The sequence below is a fragment of the Tetrao urogallus genome, assembly GCF_951394365.1.
Source record: "Tetrao urogallus genome assembly, chromosome: 7".
NCBI lineage: Eukaryota > Metazoa > Chordata > Aves > Galliformes > Phasianidae > Tetrao > Tetrao urogallus.
In genome coordinates this window covers 46,003,952-46,024,466 of record NC_136820.1, presented here as the reverse complement: position 1 = coordinate 46,024,466, position 20,515 = coordinate 46,003,952, and the positions used below count along the sequence as shown (strand labels likewise).

Here is a 20,515-nt window from a genome sequence, read left to right as displayed (position 1 = left end):
GTGAAAAAAAAAAATAAAATCTAAATTTGGCAATTATTTGGCAGTGAGACTCAGATGGTCTGATGTAACAGTGTTTAGTGATGGCGACTGCAACCTGAGCTGTACCAGCAGGCCAAAATCAGCAGGGAAATGATCATCAGTGGATGCTGTATCACAGACAACCTAATTATCTCAAAGGTGGGGGCTTTATTACATTACTAGGAGGGACTGTTTTCTGAACAAGTACCCAAACTGCCAATAAAACAGGAGGTAATGGATCTAGCTAATATTGATTCTGGTTCAGAAGGGATTTGAATAGATGGATGTCACTCAGCAGCAGCAAACATGTCTCCAGTACATTACCTGGCAGATGGAAGAAAAAGCGCTTGTTTATTGTTTTACATACACTCAAGCAACTTTGAGGAGTTGCATTAAAAATGACATTGCAGAGATATGGTAGGAGTGTGGGGGAGAAGACATGTTTCTTGTTGGGACAAGGAACAATATGTCTGTGGGTGAGGGATTTCCCATGTGATGCCTCAGAAACTTGATTCAGGAAGCCTGAAAATTGATTTTTCTTCATTGAATCAAGTGGAAAATTTGTGGTGTTTTTGTTTTGTTTATCCAGCTGCTGCTTTTTTTTTTTTTTTTTTCTCAAGATGCACTGCTAGAATGTACTGTGTACTTAAGAGAAATGGAGGATCCAGTGGAAACAAGAATTAATGGTTGGAGTCGAGAGGAAATGATTGTGATCAAAGATGTTCTTTGGCTCAAAGAGAACACTACTGACGCGTACTTGGTGTTTAACAACAAGCACATTCAGAGCGCTGCGTTAATGGAAAAATCCTCTGCTCTGAGATGTGTGTCACAGATTGGTCAGACATGGGAAGCAGCGCTGGCAGCAAGGCTCTTTTAATAATAATAATAAAAAAGAAAGTGTAGGGTACTTGCAGAATTATTTATGTTTCTCGATGTATTTTGGGTCAGATTTCGTTGTTCTTTTAGATGTGGGTGCACTGGGATTTATTCAAGTTAGTTCTCTGCAATTTCAGCTTCTTTGATTTGATTTGGTTAAAGTAAATGGAGAAAGCTCTACCACTCTGATTTTCAAAGGGATTGCAAATTCCTCTATAAATCTGCCTTTCAGTTTAATTCCCAGACTAGTATCTCGTCTATCTTTGAAACCTTGTTCTAAGCCCTGAGGAGGTCCAGTAAAGATCTGGTACAGCGATCAAACACTTGGAAGATTTCTGCTAGGATCAGAACGTGAAAGCTGCTTTAACCTTCATGAAATCTGTTACCAGTAAGTGGACTCTGATGTGCAAGGACTGCAGGTGACTGAGTTGCCTCATTGGAGCAACAGACACCACACATGGCCGGTGCAAGCATCCCACACCTTTAGGAGGCACCAAACTCATCTTTTAAAAGTGAGGTCAAACGTGCCACATATCCATTAATGAGATGATGCCAATGGCAAAATAGCTTTAGAGTATGCTCAAGGACCCATTTGGCATGCTTTGTGCCTGGCTCCAGGTGATGGCACGTGATCAGTGCTAAGCAAAAAGGCCAAGAAGACTCTTGAGAGTGCTGCTGGCTTGAGGAAATGCAGTCCTGATCGCATGTTCAGCCCCAGTGTTGGCATTCTGCTTGAGTTGATGCTCAACTGCATCTCTACTAGGCATCTCCTGCTGTGATCACCAGACCAGATCTCCTAGGGATGAGCTGCAGGGAGCTTTATGTGGCATGGTGCACCATCCTGCATTGTGCCACCCGTGCAATTACAGCATGTTCCTTCTCAGTGACTATTAACCATTCATTTTAATGAGATATTCAGTACCTCGGAGCCCTGTGCTTCCCCACAGGACAAGGACTTACGGGGTGCCTCAGCTTGGGATTATCAGTCCATGAAAAGGGAACATACATTTCAGCTCCAAAGCAGTTCCACTTTTGTGCTGTTGTAATTTCACAGAGACATTTCTCCAGCTTAGACTGCTGTTCTGTCACCTACAGGTTTGGATGAGCAATAGGAACAGTGAGATTTGTCTATTAGGAGAATGAGAAATGGGCAGTATGCAGTATGCAAAGTCAGCAAGAGGAAAAAGAGAAACTCATCTTTGTTCTTTTCACTTCTTTTCTTTTCCACTTGCAACTACAATATGCAGCTGTTAGTTTTTGGTTTTTTTTTTCAGAACAGTGTGCATGTTTTAAGCCAATTGTGTCCCCTCAAGGTCAGACTGCTTTTTTGTTGTTGTTGTTGTTCCCTTTCACATGATATGTCCTGTATATTCAGCTCATGGGCAGGAACAGTCTGCGAGATCATGCTGACAAAGAAAGCACATTTGCATCATGTCTGTACCGATATTACCAAAAAGAGTAGTAAACAGGAAGGAAAAGCAGCCAGTACAGCTACTTCAGGATGTAACAAGAAAGCACCTTTGGCAACCGCATCCTAGTAACTGTTGCTATAGAAACTTTAGCTACCTTTATCCTCTCTATGACCTTGATTTTTCTTAACAGGATGCATTAAAATAATGTACAGAGTCGGGCAAAATTCTACGTGGTTTGGTAAGTTTTGCTGTCACTGAGCTGACTGCATGTTAGGGATGTAGGCAGCACCATGTAGCGTAATTCTCAAAGTTTTTAGGCAAGTCCTAAATGTTTCTAAAGAGTCACTGGAATAAAACTTTGTTTCCTTTTGTGTTGTGGCATTTTACTAAGGTAATTAATGCCAACGCATAAAGTTGTATTAGATGCCTGTTTTCACATTCAGCATGAATACTGCAATACTGTTATGGTAGGTTCTCCACGCCAGCATGCTGTCAGCATCCCCATTACAGCATGTACAGTGGTGCAGTGCTTTGATCTCTCTGAGCTGTAATAACATTCCTTTGCCTTTATGCATCCTCCATGGGGTGATTTAAAGCCCCTTGCGGAGGCTTATCACAACCCTGAAGGGTGGAGAAGAAATACACACCATACCAAGGAGCACTGCTGCTATCTGATGCTTCCTTTACTTCCCCCAGCTCTACCTTGTCTTGCATAAACCAGTGCTGCAGCTCTTGCTCAGCCTTGGAGCCTGGAACAGCATACGTGTCTGCCAGAATAACACATCCAACAGCCTGATCTTCCATAGCTCTCAGTCCCCCAGTACAAGCAAATGTACCCAGCAACACAACCCTAGCTGTGCTGGAAATTGAGGAACTGCAGCAGAGAATAGTGCACCCAGTTGGTTCTTTTCTTCTGTTGCTGGCAATGAGGTCTGCTGCAGCTCACAGTTGCCTGAATTTAAGTAAACCTGTGTTATTATTATTGTTATTATTATAATTATTTGCTGTCTTAAGGTCCCAGGTTCAGGCTGTGTTTTATTGGCTGCTGAAAAAATGCAGTGAGAAAATCTCCCTTGCCACAGAGGGTTTGCATTTCAGAGTCACAAACCATGAATGGTTTGGGGTGAAGATGATGCTCACACAGTGCCTTCACTGTATGTACCCCTGGGCAGAGACAAGAATGGGGAAGGTGGCAACAAATAGCTGTCTGTAGGTGACCTCTGCATAAGGAACTTTGTCAGGTAGGCTGCAGTCTGGCAGTGTGTGTCTGGTTTGCTGCATGAATGGATCCATCCCAATGAATGAGCTCTGGTGTGTGCCTGTTGGGACCAGTGCCCTTGTAATGCTCATCCAGTTCAGTCTGATTGGGTATAGCTGGCTGAAAAGGCTGGAAATTTTGCTGCACTGAAGAAAGGATAAAGTTCCCAAATGTGATTTCTTCTACTGCTGCCAAGGTGAGAATATTTTATGAAGAATGAAATGCATCGTTTAGACTGCCAAAGCTAATACCCTAATTACACCTCAGTTTAGTAAGCAGTATTAATGAACTTGTTACAAACCTTCTGGTTGTGCAGTGCATTTTCCATGACTTTAACTAGATTCTGATGTGGATCATGTGGACTTTTCCATTTACTCTTTATTGGTTACAGTGATGTCAGAATTAGGATGTATATATTATACTTGAGTATAAGAAATAGCAGTAAGCAAGAATGTCACCTGAGGGATGCTGCAGGAAACGTAGGGAATAATTATATGTATTATACAGCCTTAAGGGCAAAATTAACAGTCCCCCACTCCTAGGGACCAGTTGTGAATCTGGAAGACCGTATTGCTGGTTAGACAGCAGTAGTAGGAATTAAATCCAAATCCTCTCAATTCTTAAGGATAGGTATTATTGCCTCTTAGTCAAAGCTTTAATAAGCTCATCAACCACATGAGAGAAGACCAACTGTGGGCTACCATCTTCATAAAGCAGTCATTTGTCATTGTGTTTTTGGTGATGAATTATTACCCTCCATTTTGATTGATGGGTTGGGCAGAAGATCCAGTGTCTGACCACTGGCGTGGTTGAGAATAAATGATAGTTTGCTTTCCCTGTCGTAACATAAAGTCTAAAAAAACCCATCTTGGAACAGTGTGAATACTATCTTTGGTTGAAACCCCATCATGATGACCAGGCACCCTACTGGTATTAGACGTGTCCAAGATATCAGCTGTAAACCTTTCAGCTTGTTTTCTGCATTCTTAGGCTTAAGTTGTGACTGAAGCAGGGCCACTTAGGAGCCATTAACATCATACATTCCTTGTTTATTTGTTTATTTTTATGGTTTTATTTATTCCATTTTGATGCGTGTCTGTGGAATGCACACTGTTGCTTCTTTTGTAAGCAATTAAGTGTGGCAGACCATAGTGAGCTTTTGCAACCTACTCCAGATAAAGGGGCAGACCTGACTGTGCTGCTGATGTGCGTGACTTGAGCAGTGGTTTGTTGCTAACTCCTGGCAACACATGGACAACACTCCCCGTATCTGCAGGGTCTGAATGTTACAACCCAGCACGTGGTTGTTTTACAAATCTTTTATTGCACAACCTTATTGGCCACTGCAGTCTGAATCAGCAGGTTCCTTGGCTTGCTGAGATTAAACTCTTGAGCCAGAACATTTTGTAATTATGCCCCACAGCTACAACTATCTGGCATTCCCAATCTGTGTTATTTAAAACAAAGCTGTTTCTTTTATTCTTTAATTTCCTGTGCTACTGCCAGCTTACAGTGGTGATTACAGCCTGATGGATGGGTAGGTAGACTGATGCTTTTAACTTTTCCAAATCAATGACTCTAATTTTTACTGTGATTAATTGAACAGTATCCTAGGAGGCTCCTGTGCAGGATGTTGTATTTATGTATTTTGTTGTTGCTGCCCATCCTTGTGAATCAGAGGAGAGTGCAATCCTCTGTAATGCTTCCCTGAGGTAAAAGAAGCTAAAGAGCTTGGAAAAAAAAAAAAATCTGGAGGGGATGACTATTATACAGCTAAGACACTTCAGCAAAATCTTGAGGCTCCTTACAAAAATCCTCAGAGGAAATGGTGTCAGTTGCAGAATAATACTCTCATGTGAAAGCCTTCCACCTAAGGTTCTGTTGAGTATTTTTCTGGGAAGCAGCATTTCCTTTCCCTCTCAGAGTTTTTCAGAGCACCCACAATCCACAGGCTATCACTTCTGTAGGCTACAAAAGAGGATGAGGAAGTGTAAGGAGCTGATATATAAGAGCTTTTTGTCTCGAGCATCTAGCCTCTGTTAAGAGGGATGTGAGCTAATGTTAATAGCATTCTTTGAGCTAGAGTTCAGGTTTTCTGTGCTGAAGGTAGCTCATCGTACACCTGTGTATATTATATAGGTTTCTCTGAAAGCAGTGCCTCCTATTTATGTCCACAGAAATGACAACAGATACAAAGAGCACAATAAAGCTGTTTGATAGAAAAAAACTCTCAGCTACAAAATACTATTTTTTAACATAGTCACTGCCATTCACTATGCATTTTCAGCAGTGATGAACTGCATGCCATGCTCATAAAAATGTGCACCAATGGAGGTGACACTGTTTCACAGCTGCTGTGATGACATAGTTGCTAGGAAAATGTTGCTCATACAGTCCATCTTTCATTAGCCTGGACTGATGGAAATCAGAAGGCACCAAAACCAGATTATATGGTGAGTGTAGCAGGACAAGTTCAGCCAAGGCTAGCAATATGCTCCACGGTCTTCAAACTGGCCTGGGGCCTGGTGTTATCATGTTGCCAGAGAAAGATTGTCTTCTTCTCTGGCCTGACTTTGGAAGTTTGAGCCTTCGGCTTAGTCAACAATCATCATGGTCAGAGTTGATGGTTTGTTCAAGTTCCAGGAAAGCCAGTAGGATCGCCCCTTTTCCATCCCAAAAGACAGTGCACATCGCTTTACCCCAAGGGCTGCATCTTGAACTTTACCTTCAATGGAAATTCATGTTGCCACTCCATGAACTGCCATTTTGACTCTGTCTCATGGTGGTGATATTATGTCACCAGTAATGATTGCTATCCAGCAAACCATCACCTTCAGCCTCATATTGACTCAGCAGGTCCTAACAAACCTGCATATGGTGTTCTTTCTGTTCTTGTGTTAGCATTCAAGGGACCCACTTGCTGCAAACTTTGCAATATTCCAATGTTGCCATCATCGTTTCCAGCTCATTGAGGCCAATATTCAGCTTGATATACATTCCCTGGTCATAATCCATTGTGCTGATTGAGATGCTCTTAATTTCCTGGTGTGATAACTGTGCTTCACTGTCTGGAATGTGGTCAGTGTTGCCACTGCTGAGATGCACCACCCAGGAATACTGTCGGGAAGGTTCAACTTCTACTGGCTATACCAGTATCTACCTCTGATGTTGTGGGCCATCATCATAAAATAGAAGGCATTGCTATCAGAGAAGCCCTTGTATTAGAGTTCTGTGTACACCCACTATGAAACCACACTCATCTTTTTGCTCTAGCAATCTATTGCTTCGTGGAAATTACTTTTGAGATACATAAAAGTAGAACAAAACATGGAAAGACGGTAACAGTGTTATAAAAAAGTTATATAAAAAATTAGTCTGAGGAGATGTTGCTCACTTTCATAGTCAGAAGAATTGCATATCCATTTCTTAGGTTTTTCAAGCAATTTCAACAAATAGCCTTCTTCTTCAAAATGAAGTTTTCCCAATCAGAAACATTGGCAGTAAACCTGACAGTGGCTTTGCAACCTCTGATCTCATGGTGATGAGAGCTTTGCATGCCATGAATAAACATGTAATACTCTCAGTATTCCCTTCTTTTTAGGCACAGATCTCTCATCAGAAATGGGAAAGTCTGAGGAGATTAACCAGAAATTCTCTCAGGAAATTAATGACAACATTTCTATTTTGCTTAAGATGTGACCAAATTATCCTCACTGAAAATTAATTTCCAGCCTGCTGCCCAACCTATGCTTGGGTTCACCATTAAAGAAATCACCTATTGAGTTTCTCAGAGCTGCACTCCGATGTTTTGGCTATTAGTAGTAATATTAAAATAAGAGCAGTGAGAGCAGATCACTGGATCTTCTTGATATCAGCTTTTCATGCAGGACTAAGGAAGGAGACACTCAAGGTCAGGCTGGATGGGTCTCTGACATCTGATGGTGCCCTTGTTCATTGCAGGGAGTTGGACCAGATGGCCTTTAAGGATCCCTTCCAACTCAAACAATTCTGTGATTCCGTGAAAGTTTGTCCACCTCTGTAAATAATAACTCAGTTTCCAGGCAAGCAGAGCGTGTCAATGAATTTATTTTCATTGCAAAGGGAAAGAGCCTTAACAAGAATTTTCATGTCCTGCCTGGGCATGATGTTTTAGTGCATGCAAGCAGAAAGGGTTTTCTTCTCTGGAACCCAGAGCATCTATTTCTCAGAGCTCTTGAACGGTGTCAGCAGCATGTCACAGGCACTGTAGGCCGTCTGCAGCAGCAGATCTGAGGCAGAAATCTCATGTCTCTGTGGCAAAGTGACAGCAGATGCTGCCTCTGGGAGGGAGGAGATTTAGTGAAAATGTTGCCTGAATAAAGGACATGGTTATACAAGAGGAATTCAGCGTGCCTTTGCATATTTTAGGGGAGGGGGGGAAGCCCAAATTTCTGCATTTTCTTCTTTTCTAAGAAATGTTACTTCATTGAATTTTTATTCAAATGTGGCTCTGATCAGGGAACAATAGGAAGTAGGAAAACTCTAGAAGGAAGCATTTCTAGGCAGAGAAATTGAGATGCATTTTCCTTCTTCTTTCTTTGTGAGATACAGTTAGCATTGTCTAAATTCTCAGCTGATAAAAACTAAGTTGGCTCTACCTGAGATGACAGAATCACTTCATACTTTAACTTGTATTACACTTAATTCACTAAGCATCAACTGTTCATTGCTTTTTTGAAGATCACCGCAAATATGGCTTTGCAGACATTTTGCAGTGCCTCTACACTCCTTTTTCAGTGTTCAAAGCAGACTTATTTGAAAATTTATGCTTGACTAATGATATTAAATTAAGCTTCTTAAAATGTTCTTGAATGTGTAATGTCGGTGGCTGACACCACAGATTTGTATAACTTCAGAACCTCTAGCAGTGTATCCTCAGCTCAACATGCAGTGCTGGATTCTTACCATGTACTGCAGAGATTTGGCTTGTATCAGTATAAAACTTACATATATGTAAATTTATCCTTGATCTTCCTGTTGATGCACAGCCTGCTTTCTAATGAATCTTTTTTGTCTATATGTGTCATTTGAAAATGACTTTTCATTATTTACATTATTGCTTTGCCTTGTGCTGTGTGGCAGTATTAGGAAGTTTGCGAAGTCGCTTCTGGTGTGAGGGCGTGTGGGGTCTTTTGACTAAATGTTTCTTGCCATACTGCTGGAAAAGGAGGCTCAGTGATCTGGGATCTCTGCCACCTTGTGCTATTTAATTTGATGAGGTGCAGTTTGGTACTTAGTACCACTGCTGGACCTAAAGCAGAGAGCGTTCTTTTTCAGTTCTGGCATCAGGGGCTAGAAAATCACTTATAGAGTCTTAAAGTTTAATGAGAGCCACTGTAAGTCATGGTATCTGCTTGCCATTTAATACGTGGATCTGCAATATTTTCCTGGTCAAAACAAAAAAAAAATGTCATGACCCCATACTAAACCAATGTTGGAACAAAAGGTTGGGTTTCTTAGACTGAAGATTTAGTCCTTGCAGGGGGGTGAGTGTGAGGTCAGGTAATCAATCAGGAAGAAGCTCAGATGGCAGATGCTGACGATGTGCAGCCAGTGTCAGACAACAAAACCAGAAAAGGAGTTTCACCATCACAGTGTTACCCAGAACTGTAACAGGAGACACCAAGTTTATGATTTTTAATTAGGATTAAGTGGTAGGAGAAATTACATTGAGTACCAAAGTCCTGCCTCATTTCTGTCTATTCCAAATAGCAGAGTGGCAGGTAATCATTCGCCATTTCGGCTCTAGCTGTGATTATCATTTCCCAGTTTGCCCTTTCAAAGGAAAAATAAGATTACAAAGATCCTTGGTACTGTGAAGTTAGCATATATCGTTGTGTTTTCACTCAGTAGAATTTACCTTGGAGCATCTGTGCATTTAAGCAAGAACATTCAATATTGTCCCTTGAAATCTATTTTTCCATACTGAAGCCAACTATGTGACATTTCATGTATTGTCTCTCCTGTTTTGCAGCACCTGCCCTGAGGGATACATATGTCTGAAGGCCGGGGAAAATCCTGACCATGGTTACACAAGCTTTGATACTTTTGGCTGGGCCTTTCTCTCTCTGTTCCGTCTTATGACTCAAGATTATTGGGAACGCCTCTACCAACAGGTATGAGTGTGTTCTATTACTTTTTTAAATAGAAAATAAACACAACATTTTGTTATAGTTATATATCTAATAATTTAAGGCAAGAAAGAATTCCTAGTTATTAAGTAAACTGTTCCTGGTGTGTTCTGGACAAGGACCATCAATCATTACAATTAATTTCCTTACTTAGAAACGATGATCATATGAGAATGCATTAGACTGACTGCTTGGGGGAGAGGGCAGAATTGGAGTTAAGAGCAGAACGCTTTGAATTTACCTGAATTTCAGAAAAAGTTCACTGTTTAAAAAAAAGACACCACATCACTGCTTAATGATGTTTGTGGCTGATGTAGCACGGACCAGTCTTCTGAATCCAGTTCAACAACAAGCAAATAAGCAAACAGAAATGCACTGTGTACTTGGCGTATCTATTTTTTCAAGGCATAGCAATGAACACAAATTTATTAGACAGTGAAGCTACCTGGTACCTCTTGGCAAGCCTTTCATGGCAAGCACCTAAGAGCCAGGACCACAAATGGGGTTAACTTACAGCCATATGTGCAAAGTGGTCTGCTAGTAAATTTTCATTTTAGCATGCATTTCCCAAATATATGCACATCCTGAAGAAATGCATGTGATAGTTTGGTATTGAATTACATGCTCTGTCCATGAAACCATTGAGCATTTACTTCTGCATCTCAAAATTGCCAAAACCAGACAATGCTCATAAGGAAATCAAGGGATCTTGTCCAGAAAATTCCTAATTGAAGGAATTAAGATAGACACCTTTGAAGGTACCAGGGATTCCTGCTTCATGTGCACAGAGTCATGCAGTTTGATTTTCAGGAAAATGTGTAACAAGGAATTCAAAGATTCTTTGAACAACAACATTTGTGTGGTGCAGAACTGCATGCACAACTCTGAAAGGCTGAAACTGTTGTAGCAAATAACAGTGAACATCATTCCTATTATTGGACCTCATAATAGCACACGGTAGTTTCTATCACCAGTGTCAAGCTCTTACATATCTGTAATATAAGCTCAACCTACCATGCTAAACTCTGTTTATGCCTATGATTCTCATGAAGAACTGGACAGTACAGTCAAAGCACCCAGGGTACTTAATACAAGGCAGATCTCTAAACAATGCTTAAGTGAATTACACCCCAAAAGTACCTCTTTTCTCTCCATCAACTGCAAAAGGACCTTCATTGTTGATATCTGAACTGAAATAAAGTGAATCCCTCTTGGAAAGTTGGAAAGTTCCTATGGAGCAGACAACAGTAGGCTAAGCTGTGTGAGCTATTGCAGGGTATATATATATGTATACAAAAATGTATTTGTTCTCTAAGAAAACATTCAGAAATGCTTGGTAAAACATTCTCCTTTTGAAAATGAGTCCTAGTGCAAAGCACACAGTTTTTGACTACAGTATGAAAACTTACTGTTGAGAAGGTTATTTTGGTTAATGATGTCATTTGTCACAGAACTGATTCTGACTGGGAGTCACTGACCCTGGAGGCATTCAAGGAATGTTTAGACATTGTGCTGAGGGGCATGGTTTAGACAGAACTATTGGTGATAGGCAGCTGGTTGGACTGGATCTTGAAAGTCTTTTCCTTGGTGATTCTATGATTCTATGATGAACAAAAGCTGAATTAAATTATATTTTAAATCTATGTTTAAAAAAGAATCAAAGTATCTTTTTTTTTTTTTTTTCCTTTCAAAATACTGTCTTAGTGATTTTACCGTTATACTTTTAGACTCTCAGATCTGCTGGGAAGATCTACATGCTCTTTTTTATGCTGGTCATCTTTCTGGGCTCGTTTTATCTGGTCAATCTGATTCTGGCTGTGGTGGCCATGGCATATGAAGAGCAGAACCAAGCCACCATTGCTGAAACAGAAGAAAAGGAAAGAAAGTTTCGGGAAGCCATGGAGATGTTAAAGAAAGAGCAGGAGGTAGGTCAACTGTATGATATGATTGTCCTTGGGTAACTTTAAGATGGTACCTCAAGATTCAAATTCTCTTTAATTCAGAATAAGGGTCTGTTTGAAAGCAGCTTAATGTTTATTGTCCTGGTCAGAGTTACTTTCTGAAAGAAAAATGATGATTCTTCCTGCTCCGAGTGAGGCCATTTAGTGTTTGCACATCCAGAGCTGTATTGGTGTAACAGCAACTATGTGTGCCAGCAGAGGAATTTACATTCGTTGACATACACAACGTATTCATGATGATATAACTACATCTGCATTCAAGATCTGAACATCTGTTTTGGTAGCTCAGCCATAGCTCCAGCTGAACCTCCTTCCACCACGTCTTCAGCCCACACTCATTTTTACAGTTTCGTTTACACTGCTGTGAATATCCAGTTGTCTGATAATGGAGACATATGACTTCGTAACTGAACAAGTGAACAGACAGATCTTGAGGTTAAACTTTGCATATTTTGTAAAGGACATAAATGGATTAATGCTGTGTTGCAGTTTCCAGAGAAACAGGGAGACCAAAATGTGGCCGTAGCGACGTAGCCTTAATAACACCAATTAATTTGCCTGTGGTTTGTATGGGGTTGAAAGCCTTTATTAAACAGTTGAAGAGAATGTTTTAGGTGCTGTGATCAGGAAGACAATAAGAAAATTAGTCTGAAATAACATGCAGCAGTGTAGTTGAGAGAAATAAATCCTCAGTACACAATATAAACTAATATACATAATTTGCTTTTGGGTACGTGTGGCTTCAGGGCCTAATACAAAGCCCATTTAAATCCTTGGAAAGAAAATAGAAAATGTAATTCATTCTTTACAAAGTGGTAGTAGAGGCTTATGCATGGTTTATGTCCTTTTAAAGATCCATTTTGATGGTTTAAGTAATAGGTAAAAGCAATTTAGTCCGTATATGTACAGAGCAACTTTATGCCATAACCTTAGGGAGCAAACTGAACTCCAGCTTGTACCTGTTTTATGTAGATTTTCATGTCTTTTGACTCCAGCTGAGCTCTTCTTAATAACATTCAGCTTTGGTAGCCCCACTTATAATTAAACATATTTAAGCATTTCCTTTTGAAGTCTTTGATTTTAGTTAAACCTGTATGTACGTACACAGAAAAGGAACATTAAAGCCTGAAAGTCAGTATGTGTCAAAATGAAGGCTTCTCATGCAAACCTAAATTGTTTCCATTTTTCTGTATGATTTACAGCATGGTCTTTTCTTTAACCAGCCAACTCTCATTTTTCCTGTGTCTAGTTCAGTACAGAGAGTTGACAGTGTGTGACTCAAGTTCTTGAGTTTCTCCTCGTTTGCTCTGTAGCCTTAGGCCAGCTTACGATTTCCAGATTTGGGCTTTCAAAGACTGCTTCAAAACCCAAATGACTAACATCCTCTGAGGTTTTTCAGTTCCTCCTGTCACCGCTCAGACTCTGCATGCTTCAAAACTACTCATTAATATATGTGGTCCTCCTGGAGAATTATCTCTTTTTTGTGGAGAAGCAGCTGGAATACAGAGGATGGGATCCAATGTGTTCACTTGTTTGGGTTTTCTGAATGCCCAGAAGCTGTCACCTACAGCTTTGTACCTGCAAAATGAAGTTGCCCGTAACTACATGTTAAGTTTGGTTATTCTGCGAATCAGCCCCCAACATGTCAAACTGAGCATGCTGAAGAAGATGCTCAGCAAAGTGATTTGAGTGGTTTGCTATGCCACGTAGCTTTTAGATGTCCTTTGCTCCAGTCAGAACTACTCAGTTTTAATTTTGCTCTTCAGGTCCTTATTTCAAGTTCTTGGTTTTGGCTTGCTCACCATACCACTAGATCTCACCTTAAGTTCTATCTTGTGCATAAATGCCATGTCAGGGCTCATCTGGGCTATGCTATTCTCCCATCCTTCAGCCACCACCTGTCTTTGCAGGACATGTGTGCTCCGCATGTTCTTCCCTGCCCTGGGTGTTAGCAAAGGTTTGCAGTACAGGGGGGACAGGACGCTCAGCTCAGCCACTGCAAGCCAATCAGGAAAAGCAGATAGGCAGGATGTGGGCACATCCTCCATGCCCTGAGAAACAACTTGGTCCAAATCCTCTTTCAACAACTGATGTAGAGCAGAAAACGATTTCAGCCCAAGCAATAGGTAAGAAATTGCTAGGAAACTGAAATTAGCTTCTTTTTCAGTAAGAGTACAGTGAGCTTAATAGCACAACCTACAATATTTTCTAGATCAATGCAGTATGATGGCAATCTGAAAGGAAAACTGAAACTCTTTAGACCAGCTTTGACATTGCTCAGTGTAAAGAGAACATAGATATAACTGATAGACCTGGTTGGGGACCATCGGTCAATTTACACAACTGGTCTAACACATTCCTAAACCTGAGTTTAACACCAGAAGACTTGCTGAATCTTTATGAAGAGAAAGAACTTCAGTACAGCAATTAAATCAATTGATTAAAAAAAAAAATAACAAAATACAACAGCCTAGACTGATGTCTGAGCCCTCCTCCCTGCTCTAAGCAGCTTGCTCATGAAAGATATTTCCCATGGGAATTAAGTTTTGTTGTGCTCTCAGCTTGATAGAGCTACTGCTACTCCTTGAAATACATGATTGATTCTTTACACGACTGTTAAGTGCCTTCACTTTCCTTGGACTGATGCCTGTGGGAGGAAGGGAGTATTTTGCTGTGGAGAGCTGATTGCCTGTTTGATTCTAGTGGCTTGCAGACAATAGCACTGAGGATTTATCTGTTCCTCCTGTTCTGGGGAACCTGAAGAGGATTTTTATTTTTTTATATTTCACTCATTTTATATACTCCATCTGGGGCTTTGCGAATGGGCCTGTCTGCAGGTCACTGATGTGGCTCCTACTGGGACACTGCACCTCCAGACCTGACCTCACGCTTTGTGCAGAGCTGGCATCCTTGGGGATGGGGATCCAGTGAGCTGGCGTGGGCAGTGCCTTCCTCTCTGCTGGTATCGATTCTTCCTCCTGCTCATTTGCTTTCAAGGCTCTTGCTTTGTGTGCTCAGGCTTTTGCAGTCGGCTTTTGCTGGGTTCCTAGTGGTTGGTCTGTTATCAGGTGGCTCCTGCCGTGATCCCACCAGATAGCAAGCACAGCACTGAAGCACACGGCATAACAAAGTCACCTTATCTCCAGTTAAGCCCATGGTTTTCTCCTTGAATCTCTCATCACAGCTGCCTGTGCTGCTGCTTGGGATAAGTGTTTACAAAGACGTGCCAGCTGAATTGCCTGCTGCTCCTAGCATCTCTCCATGACAGCAGAGAAAAGCACAGCCACCAGCTTGGCTCCTGTCATGCTCAGCCTCCTGGTTTAAGGGGCTGCAGTCATGGGGGATGTTGATCTTGTGGTGTCTTGACCCCAATCTTTTAGCCACCAATAGAAGTGCTACTCCAGAAGGAGTGTGTGCCCACAAGCTGGTTCTCTTGTGAAGTGTTAAGATTTATTGCTCCATAAATCAGATGATTTTATTAAGACATTCCTATTTTCCATCACAGGATGTGAATGGTAGACCTGCATGTGTGCATCCATACTAGGAACTTGGCTCATTTGCTTATTTTCCTCATGACTAAATAGTGAGGTTAGAAACGGGTTAAGAACAGTTCCAGCCACATGAGGTAGTTTTGTCATTAATGACCTCTTCAAAATTTTAATTGATTTCCTGTACAAACTTAAAATGTATAACGAAAAATGAGTAATCATTTACGCTCACTGGGATCCAACAGTCAAATAATAATTTTTGCACCTTTGCATCTTCTCTTTTAGGCACTAGCTGCTAAAGGGATTGACTCAATGTCACTTAGCTCCCTGGAAATGTCACCTTTAGCATCCAAAAATGCCAAGGAAAGAAGAAACAGGCGAAAGAAAAAGAAATCTTTGGGGGCAGAAGATTATGGGGAAGACCAGAGGAATTCCAAGAGTGAATACGATGACGGTCAGAGGAGAATGGTAAGCCATGGTCTGAAACATCACTTCTTTCTCACTGCACTTGCTGGGTAGGCCAAGCTCTGAATATGCAATTAAAGCTGAAACTTCCAGATGGAGAAAAGAGTCAATATTTAATGTGACGACTGACCTGGAGATACTGTGTGTTAGATCTGTGAAAGGAAACATATTAGTACTTTCTTTTCAAAATGAATTTAAAATGCTCACTAAGCATTCTTGTGAACCTGTGAACCTATTTTGTCTCTCTTTTTTTTTACTTTTTTTTTTTTTTTTTCTGCTTCAGGATCCCCTCACAGCCTGATTTATTTTCTTACTCTAATTCCATTCATCTGATTATATCTGTCCATTCAATATTAGAGTCAAAATATTCTGAGAAAAAAAAACCTGCAAAGCTTAAAAAGAAAAGAGAGGAGCAGAAAAGGAGGAAATGTGCCTCTGAGGGCATTTTTAATGATATATAAAGATGATATTAACATTTTTCTATTCCTTTGCTAGTTGCCTCCAAGTCAAAACTTTGTGGCACTTGTTTCTTCTTTACATTGCAGGAACAAAAATAGAGTGAGACTGTTGTTAAATATGGTTTTATATAAACAATACTGACATGCATGAATATGAATCTGCACATGCTGAGTGTATCAAATGATGGTAAATAGCTTCAGATAATTTGTTTCTGCTTAACTAAGGGCAAAGTTAAAATCAGTGCTTTTTATTTTTGTTTGTTTGTTTTCTGAATAGCCATGTAATGGGCTAAGTCTTTTCCTATTTTGTTGTCAGTGAATTTAGGGGTACTTGGCAGCCATAAAAAGCTGATAGAAAACAAGTAAGTGATTTAAGTAAATGTGACCAATTGCAGACTCCCAAGCTTATCAGATTGATGCAGAGCTGTATTTCTGTAAATAGCATACTTTTTAAAATCTTAACTGTTTTTGTTTTCGCCTCATTGGTTGAGTGAGTTGTGTTACAAATTATACCTTTGTGAAAGCCAGAGTTGCTGTCTAGCTTCATTCTGGATGGATTTCAAGATTTTACATACCAGAATGATCATGGTTTGGAGTCGTATATTGCAGTATGTTCCTTAAATTAATATTTCTTGTTTTCACTTTTTGCCCCTGGATGTCATGGGAAACATGGGAGACACATTTCAAAGCTTATAGTAAATCTTCTCTGCAAGGCAGTGTCTGGCATGGTTGGAGGGAGTAAGGCTGAGTCATCATTCAGATGCAATCTGAGCAGCTGGAAGTGTGTTGCCATCAGAAATCAGTCTCAATGACTGTGTCATAGAAACCCAGGCATGGATATTTATTTTTTTTTTACCAGTTAAAGTTTGGTAGCAATCCAAATGGGTTGTTTTTAGTTAGAAGGAGCCTGGTTTTCGTACGCTTCTGTGTACCAGTGTCACAAAATAGCATCATTACATAATCCAGTGGTGTGTGCTACAGCGGAAAAAAGAAATAATGCTCATTTGGCTTTGCTGGTTTGTGGAGATCTGACCTCTCTTCATATATACTTGGCTCATGAGAAAGTTCTGAAGAAGCTGAAAATTCTGTGCAGGCTGTAAAATCAAAAGTATGTTCTGCCTAAATGCTCTTACTCCATTAATTTCCTCTTCACAGTGTGAGGGAAGGGGACAGACTTGAACTCCTTATGCATTTTCTGAACATCCTTTTCACTCTGTCAGGGTTTACATGTGTTTAGTGCTTGGCTACGTCTTACTGGTGCTCTGTCAGAATTGCATTCTCACCAGCAGACATCGGAGTGGATCATCAAGGCTAACATTTAGGTGTAAAGGAGACTGCTGTGTAAAGAGGTTGCCTACCCCTCAAAGCAGCTGTGTGTGTTGGGGTAATCATTCTACAAACCAATAAATCATATTCCTCTTCTTGCTCTTCTTTTTTTTTTTTTTTCTTTATCACCTTCTTCCGCCGTATTCTGCTTCTTCTTCTCCCCTCTTCTTCTCATTTCTTCCCACAGTTCATTTCCTGCCCTATTTCTTTATCTCTTGTTCTCCCGCTGCAACGTTCCTTCCCCAGCTGTTACGAAGATGTGTGATAAATGCGGTGAACTGGAGCTGGATCCCCTTCCCTGCTCCTGTCTTCCACTCCTTGTGCTGCCTTCCCAGGTCCTTTGGCACTGACCATATGGGGAGGGAGTAGAAGCAAAGGAAGCATCACGCTACCAGGCGAATGCCACCTTGACCCTTCCTAATTCAGTACATCTTTAACTACTGAGTGTTAGACAGATACTTAATGGCTAGGACTGATTTTTCAACCTCTTAACTTTGCAAAGGTTGAATACATGTAATTAAATCTCTCTCTGATTTAAAATGGAACTTATTATTCTCCCCAGACCTTCCTTGCTCCTCAAAACATGTTGCAAAATGTTGTTTCTCTTTCCCCTTTTTCCTTTCTGGGGGTTTCTAGACTCTCCTTGGCATTAGTTATGGTCCCAGTGCAAACTTGGTGAAGCGCAGAACCAGCCACGGAAGCATATTCAGTTTCCGACTCCGTGGTAGAGACACTGGCTCCGAAACAGATTTTGCCGATGATGAGATCAGCACCGCTGGGGAAAATGAAAGCCACCGGGGCTCTCTCTTAATTCCAAGATCTGGGAGACGTCCGAGCATTCAAAGTCAAGTGAGCCATAGTTCTCACCCTACTACTCCCAGCTACACCCAGACGGGCAAAAGGAACAGCTCAGTGGATTGCAATGGTGTGGTTTCCCTGATAGGAGGAGGCACCGGGGCACTCAACCCAGACCCTACTTCTCCTGCAGGGTTACTGCTCCCCCCAATTATTATGGAAAAACCTGGGACAGGCGATCTGGTGAGTACTTTATAACTTTTGTATGTGATTCATGCTCTCGTTTCCTTCTGAATGTTGTTGGAGTTTGCTGTAATTTATTTACACAGTATGCAATCTGCAGTGAGAAACTTCCCACCATTCTAGGCAGGGTGGGAATGCAACAGGCTAACTCACACAGTGACGTGCATCTGGTGCCACATAAGTTCACAACTTCAGGTGAGACTTGCCCTTCAGAGCTGACTGGAAGAAACAGGAGTTGGACTCGATGGTCCTTATGGGTCCCTTCCAATTCAGGATATTCTGTGATGCTGTGAAAGGACTAAATACTGGGATTCATACACCTTTTCTTGAAGGGATATTTTTCAAGTTGGTTCCTTTGCCACTTGAATATTTGACATTGTATGTTGGAGAAAAATAATGTTTTTAAAATGATTCTGTATTCAACCTTATCATCTTGAGACTGCGTTTTCTCCCTCTGTTTTTTATCTGTATGCATCTAACTTCAGCTCTTCTGTATAGCTGCTTGTGGAGGGCTGTTCTTACTGTCCACAAGTAGTTCCCAGAAATTTCTAGCATCCAGTTAGGACAGATGAGCAGATGATCAGAAGATTTCCAGAATCTTTGTTGCAAAGCACCATTGTTGCAAAATATTTCTTAAGGCTGGAAGTAAAACTATTAAGACTGATATGTTAAGATGTGAGAATGAATTCACTTGGAAAACCATAGGATGGTGTTTTGAAAATAGCTTCTTCACAGGTGGGGCAATGATGACTGGTTGTCATATGACTGATACGGTGGGAATTTATCTCTTTTAATGTAGATCTCTACATTGGAGCTCATCTTAACAATCTTTAAAGCAATAGAAGTCTAGTCACTATGTGAACGTGGGCAGGATTTATTTCACCTTAGAGATCTGAAATGCATTGGAATAATCTCTGTCCCTAAAAGCGTCTCTGTTCTTTGAAAACAATAAGAGCCCAGGGTGAAAAACTTCATAGCACAAAGGTCTTAAGTAAGGTGAGATGAAACCCACATAGAGTAACCACATATCAAAAATGGATTACACTGAGAGGGTGAAAAGCAAGTGATGTTCTAATGTGCATTAGGCAATGTATTTCCTGAAAAGAAAGGCAAATGAGATAGATCCCAGCTGTGGTGTCAGATTATCAGTAAATTGAGAAGTAGCTTTCTTTTCTCTATAGAGAAGGTGGCTCCTTCCCTTTCAAGCGTTGGTCTGAATATTTTCCTCACCTATCTGAGCACTCCCTGTAGCCCTTTAAATAGACTGTCATGCTATAAATGCAGGGGGCTGTTCTGTGTGTGGGAAGCTGTGGGAAGCATGGTGATACGAGAATGATTTGCTTTATTGACCATATTGAGGCCATTGCTGCTTTGTTGACAATACTGGGGCCATTTCTGCTTTTTCAGATGTTCACAGTCATATAGGACTTCGGTACTCCCATTCGACTCTTTGCAAGCAAGAGAGATCAGTCCTGAGAGCAATCTCCAGGCTACAGAGCAATAGACAGGCTGAAGATGGGGGGCTTTTATTGGGATTATGCTTGCAGCATAACAAGCTGCATGTTAAAGAAACTGTGGAAGAAGGAGTTTGTGCATCTTTTAAAATATATATATGCATTACATACAGGGGTAGGGGCTTAAGTAGATGAGCAGTGGATATCCCCTTTTCTCTGTAGGACAAGCAGCTCTGCAGCCTGCTGAGGCTCTCACAGCTGTCAGAAAGCTCAACAAACCATGTGAGCACTCAAGCTTTTACAGCAAAAAATGGTATTTTACAGGATTGGGCCCTGAGGTGGCAGGGAGACTTCGAGCTCTGCTGGCGTTTCTTTTCGTTTGCCAGCTTCCTGCCTTTTGAAAATGGATGTTGAAAATGAAATGGCCTGAGTGTGCAAGCTCACTAAGCAGTTCCCGGGTTGTCTAGGAAATAACACCCAGACACTATAGTAACAGATGCTTGGTCAGTGATGCAATGTGAAGGATGTTGTGTCTCCTGCTAAACTGGTTTGGTATCTAATCTAGCCAGAAAATGTGAGCTGGAGTTAAAA

The 20,515-nt window shown here is 40.9% G+C and overlaps 1 protein-coding gene across 1 annotated transcript in view; it reads left to right on the top strand.

The window, feature by feature from the left end:
- The window catches only part of SCN5A (sodium voltage-gated channel alpha subunit 5), a gene marked incomplete at both ends in the record, with an annotated part of 163,098 nt that overhangs the window by 39,057 nt on the left and 103,526 nt on the right, over positions 1-20,515 (top strand). The window contains 4 exons of the mRNA XM_079538187.1: positions 9,578-9,719; positions 11,462-11,659; positions 15,469-15,651; positions 18,069-18,470. Coding sequence (XP_079394313.1) covers positions 9,578-9,719; positions 11,462-11,659; positions 15,469-15,651; positions 18,069-18,470 — 925 coding nt within the window. The remainder of the gene's footprint in view (positions 1-9,577; positions 9,720-11,461; positions 11,660-15,468; positions 15,652-18,068; positions 18,471-20,515) is intronic.